This window comes from Pantherophis guttatus, chromosome 1, assembly GCF_059756535.1.
Source record: "Pantherophis guttatus breed Tessera chromosome 1, ASM5975653v1, whole genome shotgun sequence".
NCBI lineage: Eukaryota > Metazoa > Chordata > Lepidosauria > Squamata > Colubridae > Pantherophis > Pantherophis guttatus.
In genome coordinates, this window is record NC_142063.1 from 186,020,358 (window position 1) to 186,035,438 (window position 15,081).

The following is a 15,081-nucleotide window of genomic DNA, read 5'->3' on the forward strand; positions in this document are numbered from 1 at the left end:
ATTATTTTATTTTATTTTATTTATTATTTTATTTTATTTTATTTTATTTTATTTTATTTTATTTTATTATTTTATTTTATTATTTTATTTTATTTTATTTTATTATTTTATTTATTATTTATTTTATTTTATTATTTTATTATTTTATTATTTTATTATTTTATTATTATTTTATTTTATTTTATTTTATTTTATTATTTTATTTTATTTTATTTTATTTTATTTTATTTTATTTTATTTTATTTTATTATTTTATTTTATTTTATTATTTTATTTTATTATTTTATTTTATTATTTTATTATTTTATTTTATTTTATTTTATTTTATTTTATTTTATTTTATTTTATTTTATTTTATTTTATTATTTTATTTTATTTTATTTTATTTTATTTTATTTTATTTTATTTTATTTTATTATTTTATTTTATTTTATTTTATTTTATTTTATTTTATTTTATTATTTTATTTTATTTTATTTTATTTTATTTTATTTTATTTTATTTTATTTTATTTTATTATTTTATTTTATTTTATTTTATTTTATTTTATTTTATTTTATTTTATTAAATTTCTATACCGCCCTTCTCCCGAAGGACTCAGGGCGGTGAACAGCCAGAAGATAAAACACAGGAAATACAAAATCTAAAATAAATTAAAACAGATTAAATAATTTAGGCTGAATTTTAAAATACCCCATAATTAAACAGATTAAAAATTTATGTTTAAAATTTAAATTTAAAAGAGGAGATGATTTAGGCCAGGCCAGCTTGATGAAATAAAAACGTTTTAAGCGCGCGACGGAAGGTGCGAAGATCCGGGATCCTCCGTATCTCCGGGGCAGCTCGTTCCAGATCGTAGGTGCCCCCACAGAGAAGGCTCTCCCCCTGGGGGCCGCCAGCCGACATTGTTTGGCCGACGGCACCCGGAGGAGCCCCTCTCTATGGGAGCATACTGGCCGGTGGGAGGCTATTGGTGGTAGCAGGCGGTCCCGTAGATAACCAGGTCCTAAGCCATGGAGCGCTTTAAAGGTAGTAACCAAAACCTTGAAGCGCACTCGGAAGACCACCGGGAGCCAGTGCAGCTCGCGCAGGAGAGGTGTTACATGGGAGCTCCATGTTGCTCCCATAACCACCCGCGCGGCCGCACTCTGCGCCAGTTGGAGCCTCCGAGTGCACCTCAAGGGGAGCCCCATGTAGAGAGTGTTACAATAGTCCAGACGAGAGGTGACGAGGGCATAAGTGACTGTGTGTAGGGAGTCCCGATCTAGAAAGGGATGCAACTGGCGGATCAGGCGAACCTGATGAAAAATCCTCCCGGTCACAGCCGTCAAGTGATCTTCTAAAGACAGCCGTGAATCCAGGAGGACGCTCAAGTTGCGAGCCCTTTCCGTGGGGGCCAATGATTCGCCCCCAATAGTCAGCGATGGCACCAGCTGACTATATCGGGACGTCGGAAACCACAGCCACTCAGTCTTGGATGGGTTGAGCCTGAGCCTGTTCCTCCCCATCCAGATCCGTACGGCCTCCAGGCACCGGGACATCACTTCAAGGGCATCGTTGGGGTGGTCCGGGGTGAGATGTACAGCTGGGTGTCGTCAGCGTACTGATGGTACTTCACACCAAAACCACGGATGATCTCGCCCAGCGGCTTTACATAAATGTTGAACAAAAGGGGCGAGAGGACTGATCCCTGCGGCACCCCACATATGAGGGGCCTCGGGGTCGACCTCTGCCCCCCTGTCAACACAGACTGCGACCGGTCGGAGAGAAAGGAGGAGAACCACCGTAATACGGTGCCTCCCACCCCCAACTCTTCCAACCGGTGCAGCATGATACCATGGTCGATGGTATCAAAAGCCGCTGAAAGATCTAACAGGACCAGGACAGAGGAGCAACCCCTGTCCCGAGACCTCCAGAGATCATCAACCAACGCGACCAATGCCGTTTCCGTGCTGTACCCAGACCTGAAACCTGACTGGAACGGATCTAGATACGACGTTTCATCCAGGTACTGGGGAAGCTGTCGCGCAACCACACTCTCAACAACCTTCGCAACGAAGCGAAGGTTGGAGACTGGACGATAATTAGCCAATACTGCCGGGTCCAGGGAAGGCTTCTTGAGGAGAGGCCTCACCACCGCCTCCTTCAAGGCGGCAGGGAAGGTACCCTCACCCAATGAAGCATTTATAATCCCCTGGAGCCAGCCTCGCGTCACCTCCCGGGAAGCCAGTACTAACCAGGAGGGACACGGGTCCAACAAACATGTGGTCGCGTTCAGTCTACCCAGAATCCTGTCCATGTCATCTGGGGTCACAGGATCAAACTCGTCCCAGATAACATTCTCAAGACCTGCCTCCGTCACCCTCACTGGACCTACCCAGTCGGAGTCCAGACCTTCCCGAATCTGAGTGATTTTGTCATGCAGATATTGAACAAAATCCTCGGCTCTTCCCTCCAAGGGGTCCTCCCGCGCTTCCTGATGGAGCAGGGAGTGGGTCACCCTAAACAGGGCGGCAGGGCGATTATCTGATGACGCAATAAGAGCAGCAAAATGGGTACATTTTGCTGCTTTTATCGCCACTAGGTAAGTCTTAATATGAGATCTTACCAGTGTCCAGTCTGAATGCTGTGTGTTGCGTTATTTTGAGGGGACAGCACATTTACACTGTTATACAAGCTGTATACTCACTACTTTACATTGTAACCAAGTGTCATTTGTCACATGAAAAGATAAATATTTACAAAATGTGAGGGGGTGTACTCACTTCTGTGATATACTGTAGATTGTGCTGCTATCTTTGAGTTACTTGATCATGGATCTTTTACACAAAGAATTCATGAAAAAGGTGGGCTACATCTCATGGACCCAGGAAGTATGTGCTCAGCAGGTATCTCACTATTCTCAACAAGAAAGCATTAAATTGAAGAAAAAGGGAAAGGACAGAGAAAGCCCAGAATTGAATGTATCAGTAAGGACTGAGAGCAAGAGTTTTGTCAAGAGCAAAAGATCAGGTCCACACCTGAAGTGCCAATTAAACTGATTTATTGCACAGTAATATTCTCAACTGATAATTAACACATGCTTGGATTTAGATACGGGTAAACAGAATTCAAGGAAGGTTGGACTTAGTTCACTTGTGGTTACTTAGGGATTTTAGGGTGATCCCACCTTTAACTGCATCCCCAGGTTCTGCCACTCCTTACATCAACAGTGCAGGAGACAAGAGGAAATCAAAGGAGTAGAAGGTTATGTAGAGAGTGAAAGAAATTATAAAAGTGGAATCAATAGGATTCATTATTTTAAACATGATATTATTGTGAGTTTATTAGGTTACCTTAGACAGCATAATAAATGGAAGAAATCCTTCTGTGCCACATTAAAAACTTGACAATGGGAGATTTTAATTAATGTGATATCTACTGGAAATTAACAATTACAGTCTTCTCTTGCTGATAACCTCTTTCGCAGAAAGTAGAAGGAACAAAGGTAGAGGGTTCTATTTTGGACTCAATCATTTTTAATTTTATGTATGTGCGTATGTATAAAATACATTTATTGTATTGATTATATGAGAGTCAGAGGCTGGATGACCTGGGGCCAGTCATTCTCTCTTAGTCCTATTCACCTCACAGGATTGTTGTGGGGAAAATAAGAACAATATGTATTAGGTGTGTTAATAATAGTAAAATAATAAATAAATAATAAAAATAATAAAAGTAGGACACAATTCAATTCAATACAAATCAATCAATCAATCAATCAATCAATCAATCAATCAACGTTTTTTACTCAAAGACTTCAAACAGAGCAATCTGTTCCAAATACGTAAGTAGCCCTTGCACAGATGATCTAAAGGCAGGCCCACAAAATCTAAAGCTCTATGTAGATTCTTTTATATGCAAAATGCATTATACTACTAAGGTACCCTCCCCCCAAAAAAGGATATTCTTACTTGATTTTCTTGAGCTTCTAGAAGTGCGCTTAGACAGTGACATTCAGTTTGTTGCTCCTGTGCCATTTTTCTTTCTACTTGTACTGTCCTGATCTCTTGATCTCTCGTTGATTGTTTCCACCCCATTTTTGTTTGTGCTTCTTTTTCTCTTTGTACCTCCAAAGTATGAACAACATCTTGTTTTTTATTTTGCATCATTGACCCTGTAATTTGAACAGTGTTTTGGAGAGATTGTTCTTGTTGAAAGTCTTTACAATGCAGATGCATTTCTTCCATCTGTTTCTTTGAATCAAATATCTGCTGCTGTGATTTCTCAATTATAGCCAAAAGTTTCATAGAATTGGACCTTTCTAAATGCAACTGTGCTTGCAATTCCTGCAATGAATCTTTATGTTTACAAGACCCACATTCATTTAATCTCATAGTCAGATGTTCTGTCAAAACACGTTCATGGTTCAAGGCAGTTAACATGTCTGCATTTTGTTTTTTTTCAATATCTAAATTTTTCTGCAGTTCCAACAGTTTATTCTGATCCTTGGATAATAAAGCCTCATAGCGAGAATGTTCAATTTGGAGTTCTTTACGGAGATTACTGTTTGCTGACTGTTCATGCTCTAAAGCCACAGTTAATTGATTGTTCTGAATACACTGTAACTCCAAGGCAGCTTGCAACTCCTGTACAACACAAAGATATATTTACATTAATTAGAGTAAAATTCAAAGTTGACTATGTATGAAGTCTAATACCATAGTCAATGCAATTTCATGGAAATTAAGATTTGAGTCCAGACAGCTTTAAGAAAAACAGAAAGAAGTATAGTCTTTAAAAAATGCAAAGAAACAATTTCACCAGTGAAAGAAGGTCTATCCTTTGTACTTGTGTTTTCAGCTATGGGTTATACCTTCCCGAAGATAAATTGGTTTATAAAACAGCACCATACAATCAGGGAATGGGTCTGTCTTAACACGCATTTACCCAAGAAAATAAGTTAAAGAATTAAGTAAATTAATGAGACATGAATAGTAAATATATTTTTATCATTTCAATTGGTGTTGCAAGGGTGAACCTATTTGAAATGCTTTAGTTGATTGAAGTTTGCCAAACTAGCCATGTATAGCTTATACAAATCTAAAGTGTACTTTTGCTGGTTAGCTGAAGATAATTTGATGATCTAAATTTTAAAATATTTTGGAGGTAGATTTACTGCTATTAGGCTTTTCTTTATAACTATTGGGAATTTGGACTGAATCTGTCAGGACATAAACATCATGCCATATCCAATAGAACTAACATTCAATTCAGGGGTAATGAATTTGATAAAGCCCTCAGAGAAGATTTTTAACTGGTGAGCAGTGTGTTATCTTATCAAACTTGAAAATATTTTGAATTTTCACATTTGTCTTATTTTTCAGCATATTTGACCATGTCATGGCTGCCATTCTAAATTATGTTGCTAAGTTATGCAACACAAGCAAAATACAAAAATAAATGCCCTCTCTCCACATTGAGGTGTTAAATATCGACATAAATTTTATATAAATTTATATTTATGATAAAAAATAGGGCAAATTCTCTTTTTATTGTTTGTAGAAAAATGAAAGTGCTCTACTGAATTGGTTATAGCTGTCTTTTCACTGACACATAACTTTCTTTAATGTAAATTGAATATTAGATGATCTTTGTAAGATAACTATTGAAAGGAGTCCTTTAAGTATTTGAGTTTTATTTTTCTAAGTAACTGACCTAGTAAGTTTGTACCTTAGTATATTTGGAGGGAAATAAATAAAACAATTGGATGATTTTATTCTCTTTTACATTTAAGAAGTATTAACAACACTACATGGAACTGAGCTAACAAAAAATAAATGTAGATTGAACTTTGATATATTCAAGGAAATTCATGGTGAAGTTAATTTCAACTTGATATTTTATCTAGTATTATTTGCTTGTCCAAAACTATGCTATAGAACAGTGATGGCTAACCTTTTTGCCATCGCGTGCCAGGAGAGGGGGGGCGGGGGAGAGTCACACGCACACATGCCCACGCGCATGCAACCCCACCCACCCCCGCTCCTGGCACATGATGGCCTCGTAGGGCCGTTTTTCTTTCTTATCTGGTTCCAGATCCTCTCTATGCATCTGGGAAGGGAGAAAACAGCCTTTCCCACTCCCTTGGAGGCCCTACGGAGGCTGAAAGGGCCCATTTCCCAACTCTCGGTGGGACAGGAAGTGACATTTTTTGCTGTCCCCAGCCTCCAGAACCTCTCTAGGAGTCTCTAGGAGCCTCTCTAGGAGTCTCTGGAGGCTGGGGACAGGAAAAAACATCACTTCCTTTCCCACAAGGAGTTGGGAAATGGCCCCTTTCAGCCTCCGTAGGGCCTCCAAGGGAGTGGGAAAGGCTGTTTTCACCTTTCCCAGATGCATAGAGAGGGTCTGGAGCCAGGTAAGAAAGAAAAACGGGCCTTCCCCCAGGCCCTCCAGAGGCAGGAAACAGCCTGTTTCCCTACTTCTGGTGGGCCCAGAGGCCCGAAAATCAGCTGGCCAGTGTGCGCATGCGCCCCAGAGCTGAGCTGGCGTGCCCACTAATATGGCTCCACGTGCCACCTGTGGCACATCATGTCCCAGTTTCTTTGATCTGGATAGAGGACTAACATTTAATCTAACTATAGATTCCTTCATTTTTCAAACATGCCATTTAAAATGATTACATGGGAGGCATGGCTAGTGCCGCGGCGATAAAATGGAAACTTATAAGAGTGAAGACAGGAGAGCAGACAATTGCAAGTAACAAACCCTTAATTCCACGCTTAAGTTGCTACTTTTTAAAGCTGCTTAAAGGAGTGAAGAAAATGGTGCTTGTGCTTAACAGGGTGTGAAAGTGAAAGTTAACTCTCGATAAAACTGTTAACACCCAGCACTGTTCAAGGTGGTTGGATTAAAAAAAAAAAAAATGGCTGGGTTTTTTGAAAGTGATGAAGGCTCACTATTACAAACATCAGTAAATACACAAATACTGATTGTGGATCTCTTTAAAGAAATTTTAGAATCATTTACCTCCGTGTTTGTGGAAAGAATGGAAGGGCTTTTCAAGAAGGATTTTATTCAAGTTCAAAACAAAGATACAAGTGAAGATACTGTATCGGTATTTCAGTTGCCAAATAATAGTGAATTGCTGAATGAAGAGGTGGAAGAAACAATCCAGTTTAATGTGCCTTTGGGAAATGGAATGGATGTTTTTCAAATTAAGAAGGAAAGGCTGAGAGGTTTGAAGGAGTGTAACCAGGAAATATTGAGAGAGATTTCTCCAGAGGCTTTGATACAGTCAACGGGAAAATTGTCAGGAGGCGTTGGGATTTCTAATATAAGAAGGAGGATTCGAAGTGGAATTTTACAACTTTTTTACAAAAATGGACTCTCAATCTTAGTTAAAGAGGTGTGTTTACAGAAAGGAACTACTTTAAGAAGAGAACAAGATTGTAAGGTACAGCAACTTCAGCTGAAAATTCAAGAACTTATAAAAATAAAAGAAGGCGGAGGAATAAGACTGAAGAAGGAGGTTCGCAAAAAAGTCAAGAAAAAATGGAGATGGAAAAATTACAATCCTTTTGCCTGGGGAGGATAGTAATAGTGAAAATGAATGACTATACCTGTATTTAGGGATATGATTTGTTTTGAAAAGTTATATTAAGTAATGTTATGTTTGAATTGTTATGGGCTACTGACCAAACTTTTACTTTTGTCCTGAAGTATATTAACACTAAAGTTATATTTCAAGGAATGCTTTGTTGAAAAATTTATATAAGCTCATGGGTTAAAAAAAAAAGAAAAGAAAGAAAAATATTGGGGATGTAAAAGTTATGGACAGTGTAGATCATTTAATATAAGTTTACGGGTTAGAAGAAAGATATTACTTAAATTTTTATATTTTGTTTTAGATTACATTAATACTATATTAAAGAATGTTTTGTTGAAGAATAAATATAAATTAGTGGGTTATAAGGAAAATACAAGTGGTGCAAGGGTTGAGGGAAGGTTTTTACAGTATTTTTTATAGATATCAAATAGTGAAGATGTTATTTGATTATACGCAGTGGATTTGTAGAGAATAAGATGAATAGGTCTATGCAAAGCTATTAAGTAAGGAATGTTTCCAGGAAGAATTAATATAAGTTTATGGGGTAAAAAGTAAAAATAAGATTTTTACAATATAATTTATTTGAGATTGGTTAAAATATTTTGTTAATGTGTTAATATATGTAAGGGTTGGAGATGTGATGGTTAACTGTAATGGGGCTCTGACTGTGCAATGTTGGAAGAAAGAAGACTTGTTTATTATTGAAGAATGGACAAGAACGAAGTTGGATTGATTACTTTCAAGCAATAATTGGTTTAAATAGTTATATTCAGATATGAACAAGGGGAGTTAAAGTGCAAAAGGCCAGTTGCGGCCCTTTCTTGATCGGGATTCCCTGTGCACAGTCACTCATGCCCTCGTCACCTCTCGCCTTGACTACTGCAATGCTCTCTACATGGGGCTCCCCTTGAAGAGCACCTGAAGGCTCCAACTGGTCCAGAATGCAATAGCGCGGGTAGTGACGCACTGGCTCCCAGTGGTCTTCCGGGTGCGCTTCAAGGTGCTGGTTATCACCTTTAAAGCGCTCCATGGCATCGGCCCTAGCTATCTTCGAGACCGCCTGCTGCTACCAACGATCTCCCATCGTCCCGTGCGCTCCCACAGAGAGGGCCTCCTCAGGGTGCCATCAGCCAATCAATGTAGGCTGGTGACCCCCAGGGGGAGGGCCTTCTCTGTGGGGCACCTACCCTCTGGAATCAGTTGCCCCCAGAGATAAGGAGAAACCAAGACCTTAGTGCCTTCCGCCGTGCCCTTAAAACCCACTTTTTCCAGCAAGCCGGGCTGGCTTAAGAAGAAATTTTAAATGTTTTAATTGGTTTGTATTTTTAATTTTGGGCCAAATTTATATATATTTTAATTGTTTTTTAATATTTGTATTTTATGTTTTTTAATTCTGGCTGTACACTGCCCTGAGTCCTCAGGGAGAAGGGCGGTATATAAATTTAAAATAAATAAATAAATAAATAAAATAAACCTATAGATAGTTAGCTTATGTTTTTTTTTTTATATGTTTGTTAAATGCTATATCCTGTATTTGCTCTGGGAGTCGGGGGGGGAGGGTTGGGGCAGGAAGGGGGAGGAGGGAAGGGAAAATATGTGTAAAATTCTTTAAAACTTTTCAATAAAAAAAAAGTAGTAAAACAAATCTAAAAGCTAGGAGAACTTTAACAAAGACCTTTTTTAAAATGATGGAGGAAATAGGAATTAAAGATGCATGGAGAGAATCAAAACCAAAGAAAAAACAATACACTTTTTATTCAAATCTGCTTAAATCATGGTTGAGAATTGACATGATATGGATATCATTGGAATTGCAAGAGAATATACAAGAAGTAGAAGTGGAATCAAGTATTTGGGCAGACCGTAATTCAATAAAAGCTAAATGGAAAGGACAAATAAGAAAACCAAGATGAACATTAAAGTAGCCAGCACTGAAAGATAAAGAGTTTATACAAACAATGGAGAAGGAAATGGATTTCTTTTTTAAAAAGAATAAAAATGGAGAAACATTCCTGCAAAATGTATGGGACATGGCCAAAGGATACTTTAGGGGATTAGCAATCTCCTATATAGGAAGGAAAAATAAGGAGAAGAAGAAAAGATGAAAGGGATTAGAAGAAGAATACAAAAGACTTGAATTCGAATTACAGAGAGACCACAAAAATTAAATAGCAAAAACCAAATGGAATTAGTAAAACATGAAACATAAAAAATGAAATTAGTAAAACATCTTAGAGAAAGAGGAATTGACACAAAAAATGAAAGCAGCCAAACAGAACTTCTTCGAAAATGCAAACAAGCTGGGAGATGGCTGGCATTCAGACTTAAAAAAGAGAAAGAAAAGAAAGTATACATAAACTGCAAGATGAGACGGGTACAATTCGACACAAAAATGACAAGAAAAAAATAATAAAAGAATTTTATGAAAAACTATACAGCAAAGAAAACATACTATGGTAGAAGACAAAATATTTGGAAGAAGCCAACTTACCAAAAGTGTCAGACGAAGTGAAAACAATGTTGAAGGAAAGAATAACAATGATGGAGTTAACAGAAGCAATCAAGAGGCAAAAAAAAAAAAAAGACAAAACACCAGGACCCGATGGCTTACTGGTAGAATTCTACAAATACTTGCAACACACCATAGGTTCATATATACTCGAAGTCTACAACGAAGCACTGTTTGAAGAAAAGATTCCCAAAACATGGACGGAGGCAATTATAACATTGATACCTACTCTGATTTACTATAAATAAAAAAATTATAGATCAATATCATTGTTAAATGTAGGCTGTAAAATTTATGTCTCAATAATTGCAAGTAGACTTAAAAGATTTTTGAATGACTTCATACATGTAGATCAGAACGGATTTTTACTCAAGAGGCAAATTAAAAACAATATGCGGATGATCCTGAATACATTGGAATACTATGAGACGCACTCCAGAAAGCAGATGACATTGATTTTTCTTGATGCACAGAAAGCTTTTGACAATTTGAGTTGGCAGTTTATGTTCTTACAATTAAAACAGATGAACTTTGGAGAGACATTTATCAGTATGATTAAGACACTATACTGAAAACCAACAGCAAAGGTGATTATAAATGGTGATCTGACTGAGAATTTAAGTATAATGAAAAGTACAAGGCAAGGCTGCCCTCTATCCCCATTGTTATTTATATTAACCTTAGAGTGTTAGCTAGAAACTTGAGACAAGATAGTGAAATAAAAGACATGAAAATAAAGAAGGAGGAGTATAAACTACAGGCATTCACTGATGACTTGGGTGTTTATTCTAGAAGATCCACAGGAAACAGGACCTAAATTAATTGCAAAAATAGAAGACTATGGTGCAGTTGCAGGTCTAAAAATAAAGAGAAAATGAAAATATTGGTTAAAAACTTTACAGATAAACAGAAGAGAGAATTTACAAGAATGATGAACATGCAGATTGTAAAGGAAGTTAAATATTTAGGAGTCCAATTAACAGCAAGATGTGTATCTCTTAAAGAAGATAACTATGATAAACTGAAAACAGAAATTAAGAAGGACTTGGAAAACTGGAAAAACAATTGTCCCTATTGGTAGAATAGCGACAATTAAGATGAATATTTTGCCTAGATTATTGTACCTCTTTCGGACAATCCCAATAAAGTTGGGGAAAAATATTTTGAAGAATTACACAAGGTGATATTAGAATTTGTATGGCAAGGTAAAAAAGTGAGAATAAAATTAAAAATACTACAAGATGTTAAGAGTAGAGTAGGGTTTGGCCTTCCGGATTGGGAGCTATTCTACCAAGCATCGGCACTTATGTGGGTGAAGGAGTGGATTAATTTGAGGAATACAAGGTTATTAACACTGGAGGGTCATGATTTGCAATTGGGATGGCATGCCTTTCTATGGTATGAGAAGGGTGAGATACATAATTACTTGCAGAGGCACTACATTAGGAAGGCATTACTGTTAGTATGGACTAAAATCAAAGAGCAACATTATTGGAAAATACCAGTTTGATTATCTACAATGGAGGCCAAATGTCATAAATATGGAAGAAATCATAAAGATATAAGGGCATACTAAATGAAAGGGGAGAATTAAAAACTAAACAAGAACTAAACAGATCAGGGATTGACCTATCATGGTAGCCACAATTACAGATACAATCCAGGTATGAAAAAGACAGGAAGGTGTATGGGTTTTATAAAGAACCAAATGAGCTAAACCAGATGCTAATGGGAGCAGATGAAAAATTATTTAAGAGGATATATAATTATTTAGTAACCATTAAATTGGAGGAAGAATTGGTAAAAGAAACTATGATAATTTGGGCTAAGAATTTTGGCTATACAATCGAATTAGACAAATGGCAGAAATTATGGAATAGAACCTACAAGTTTACAATGTCAACAGCGTATAAAGAAAATCTCTATAAAATGTTTTATGGAGGTCACTTGTCACCTGCAAGAATAGAGAATATGTACAAAGACAAATCTGTCAAATATTGGAAATGTCATATTATCACATGTGGTGGACATGTGGAAGAAAATTCACATATGGCTAGAAGCTATGATAAAACAACACATAGACTTGAAACCTGATATAGTCCTGCTGGGCATGCTACCAGAAAAGTACAATAAGGGTAATACATATTTAATTTTACATATTTTAACAGCAGCTAGAACTGTATACGCACAATATTGGAAAAATCAACAAACTCCCCACATATGAGAATATAATCAAAAAAAATAATGGAATGTGCAGACATGGATAGGTTAATGCCTTTAATGTAAAAATTAAAGAAAAATAAGATTCTGAATACTTTATGACATGGGAACTTTTTTTATAAATGGTTAGTCGATAGATACAGAGATCAGATGGACGGGTTTATATGAAATATGGATTATATGAGAAAGAAAAATTGATTAATAAACATTTTGATGCTTATATAATTGATGTTAATATGGAAGATAGTATATATATAACAATGATTGATAGTATCTACTATATGTTTGTATGTTGATAGGATCATAATAATTATGAGGATGTTTAAATTTTAACACTTTTATTACCTAGAAAACACACTGTTCAATTTAGAAATGGAATTTGTGATATAAAATCAATAAAATGGATAAAATTATTACATGAATTAATTTATGTTTATTTATATTTGTTCTGAACATGATGAATGCTTAATTTTCTTGGAGCAGGATTTGAAGACAAGAATATAAAAAACAGTGTAGCAATAGGAGTTATTATTTTCATGAGATATTTTACCTCTATAGCTTTTGATTTTTCATCCTCTTTTATTTTATGCTGTTTCTGCTGTTCATCCAATTTAATCTGTAATTCTATGTTTTTAAGATGTTCCCTCTGTAAATTCTCAAGTGCTGCTGTAATACTTCTCTCTTTATTTTCCAATGCAGAACTATGACATAACATTTTAAAATATTATTTATAAAAATTGTTATTCTAACTATTGTTTTTCAGCAAATTAGATCTTTAATGAGTGAACAAAAATAAAATCAATATATTTTTCACATTATAAATTTTAATCACAGTGGTATAAAAAAAGTCAAATTTCTTTTTGTGAACCTTTTCATGCTGGTATCAAATACACAATATAAAAATAATTTCTCTATCTGTGCACACACAGCTGAAAACATAAACTAGGAACGGTATGTTTCATTACAAAATTAGGGCTATGTGAAAAGGACAACTAAAATAAGAAATCGTAACAATAATGAAGTTAATTACCACAATAAAATTAACAAAAAAACTTCTTTATGTAGGAAGCAGGCATTTTATTAGCGAAGTTGTAAACAGCCAAAGAGAATTTGAGCATCTATAAATTAGAATTCGCTTAAAAGAATCTCAGATGTGAGCCTTTATACTATACAGTAGGAATTGATGCTATGTACTCTAAAATGATCAGTGAATTGGTGTGGACCACCCCCTTCTATTCAAATTCCCATGAATAAAACTAATGATTTCATGAGTGAGATAATCCTACTGAAGGGGCCATGAAAATCCTACATCTTCCTTTTTTCCTGATGCAAATTTTAGGAACAAATATAAACTAACCCTATGCCAGAAATATAGTAGGTTACTGGGAGGGCTTTCCACATGCAATTTACTTTGGAGTAATTTATACAGTTGTAAGAAAAAGTATGTGAACCCCTTGGGATTACGTGGAGTTTTGCATGACTTGGTCATAAAATGTGCTCTGAACTTCATCTAAGTCACAACAACAGAAAAACACAGTCTGCTTAAAATAATATTACACAAACATTAGATGTTGCCATGGTTTAATTGAACATAACATGTAAACATTCACAGTGCAGGGAGGAAAAAGTATGTGAGCCCCTAGCCTAATGACTTCTCCAAGAGCTAATTGGAGCCAGGAGTGAGCCAACCTTGACTCCAATCAGTGTGATGATATTGGATGTGTTGCTGACAGCTGTCCTGCCCTTTAAAAACACACATCTGTCTTGGGTTTACTGGTTTCAAGAAGCACTGTCTGATGTGAACCATGCCTCGCAGAAAAGAGCTCTCAGAAGATCTACGATCAAGAATTGTTGACTTGCATGAAGCTGGAAAGGGTTACAAAAGTATCTCCAAAAGCCTTGATGTTCATGTGTCCACGGTAAGACAGACTGTCTACAAATGGAGAAAGTTTAGCACTGTTGCTACTCTCCCTAGGTATGGTCGTCCTGTAAAAATGACTGCAAGAGCACAGCGCAGAATGCTTCATGAGGTAAAGAAGAATCCTAGAGTGTCAGCTAAAGACCTACAGAAATCTCTGGCACATGCTAACATTTTTGTTGACACATCTACAATAAGGAAAACATTAAACAAGAATGGAGTACAAGGGAGGACACCACAGAGGAAGCCATTGCTGTCCAAAAAAAAATATTGCAGCACGTTTGAAGTTTGCAAAAGAGCACCTGAATGTTCCACAGCACTACTGGCAAAATATACTGTGGACAGATGAAACCAAAATTGAGTTGTTTGGGAAGAACACACAACACTATGTGTGGAGAAAAAAAGGCACAGCACACCAACATCAAAACCTCATCCCCACTGTAAAACATGGCGGAGGGAGCATCATCGTTTGGGGCTGCTTTGCTGCCTCAGGGCCTGGACGGATTGTTGTCATTGATGGGAAAATGAATTCCAGAGTTTATCAAGACATTTTGCAGGAAAACGTATGACCATCTGTCCGCCAACTGAAGCTCCGCAGAGGATGGGTGATGCAACAGGACAATGACCCAAAGCATACAAGTAATTCAACAAAAAAATGGCTTCAACAGCACAGAATACGCCTTCTGGGGTGGCCCAGTCAGAGTCCTGACCTCAACTCGATTGAAATGCTGTGGCATGACCTTAAGAGAGCGATTCATACCAGACATCCCAAGAATATTGCTACACTGAAACAGTTTTGTGAAGAGGAGTGGTCCAAAATTACTCCAGATCGTTGTGCAGGTCTGA

General features: G+C 36.6%; 1 protein-coding gene across 4 annotated transcripts in view; it reads right to left on the reverse strand.

Moving 5' to 3' along the window:
- PCNT (pericentrin) overlaps positions 1 to 15,081 on the reverse strand; it is a 105,116-nt gene that overhangs the window by 18,064 nt on the left and 71,971 nt on the right. For all 4 annotated transcript variants that reach the window (XR_015731211.1, XM_087882219.1, XM_087882218.1 and 1 more), the window contains 2 exons: positions 12,868 to 13,018; positions 3,954 to 4,628 (listed from right to left, as the gene is read on the reverse strand). Coding sequence is in view for 3 of the 4 variants with exons in the window: in XM_087882219.1 (XP_087738345.1) it covers positions 3,954 to 4,628; positions 12,868 to 13,018 (826 nt within the window). In the remaining variant the exon portion in view is untranslated. The remainder of the gene's footprint in view (positions 1 to 3,953; positions 4,629 to 12,867; positions 13,019 to 15,081) is intronic.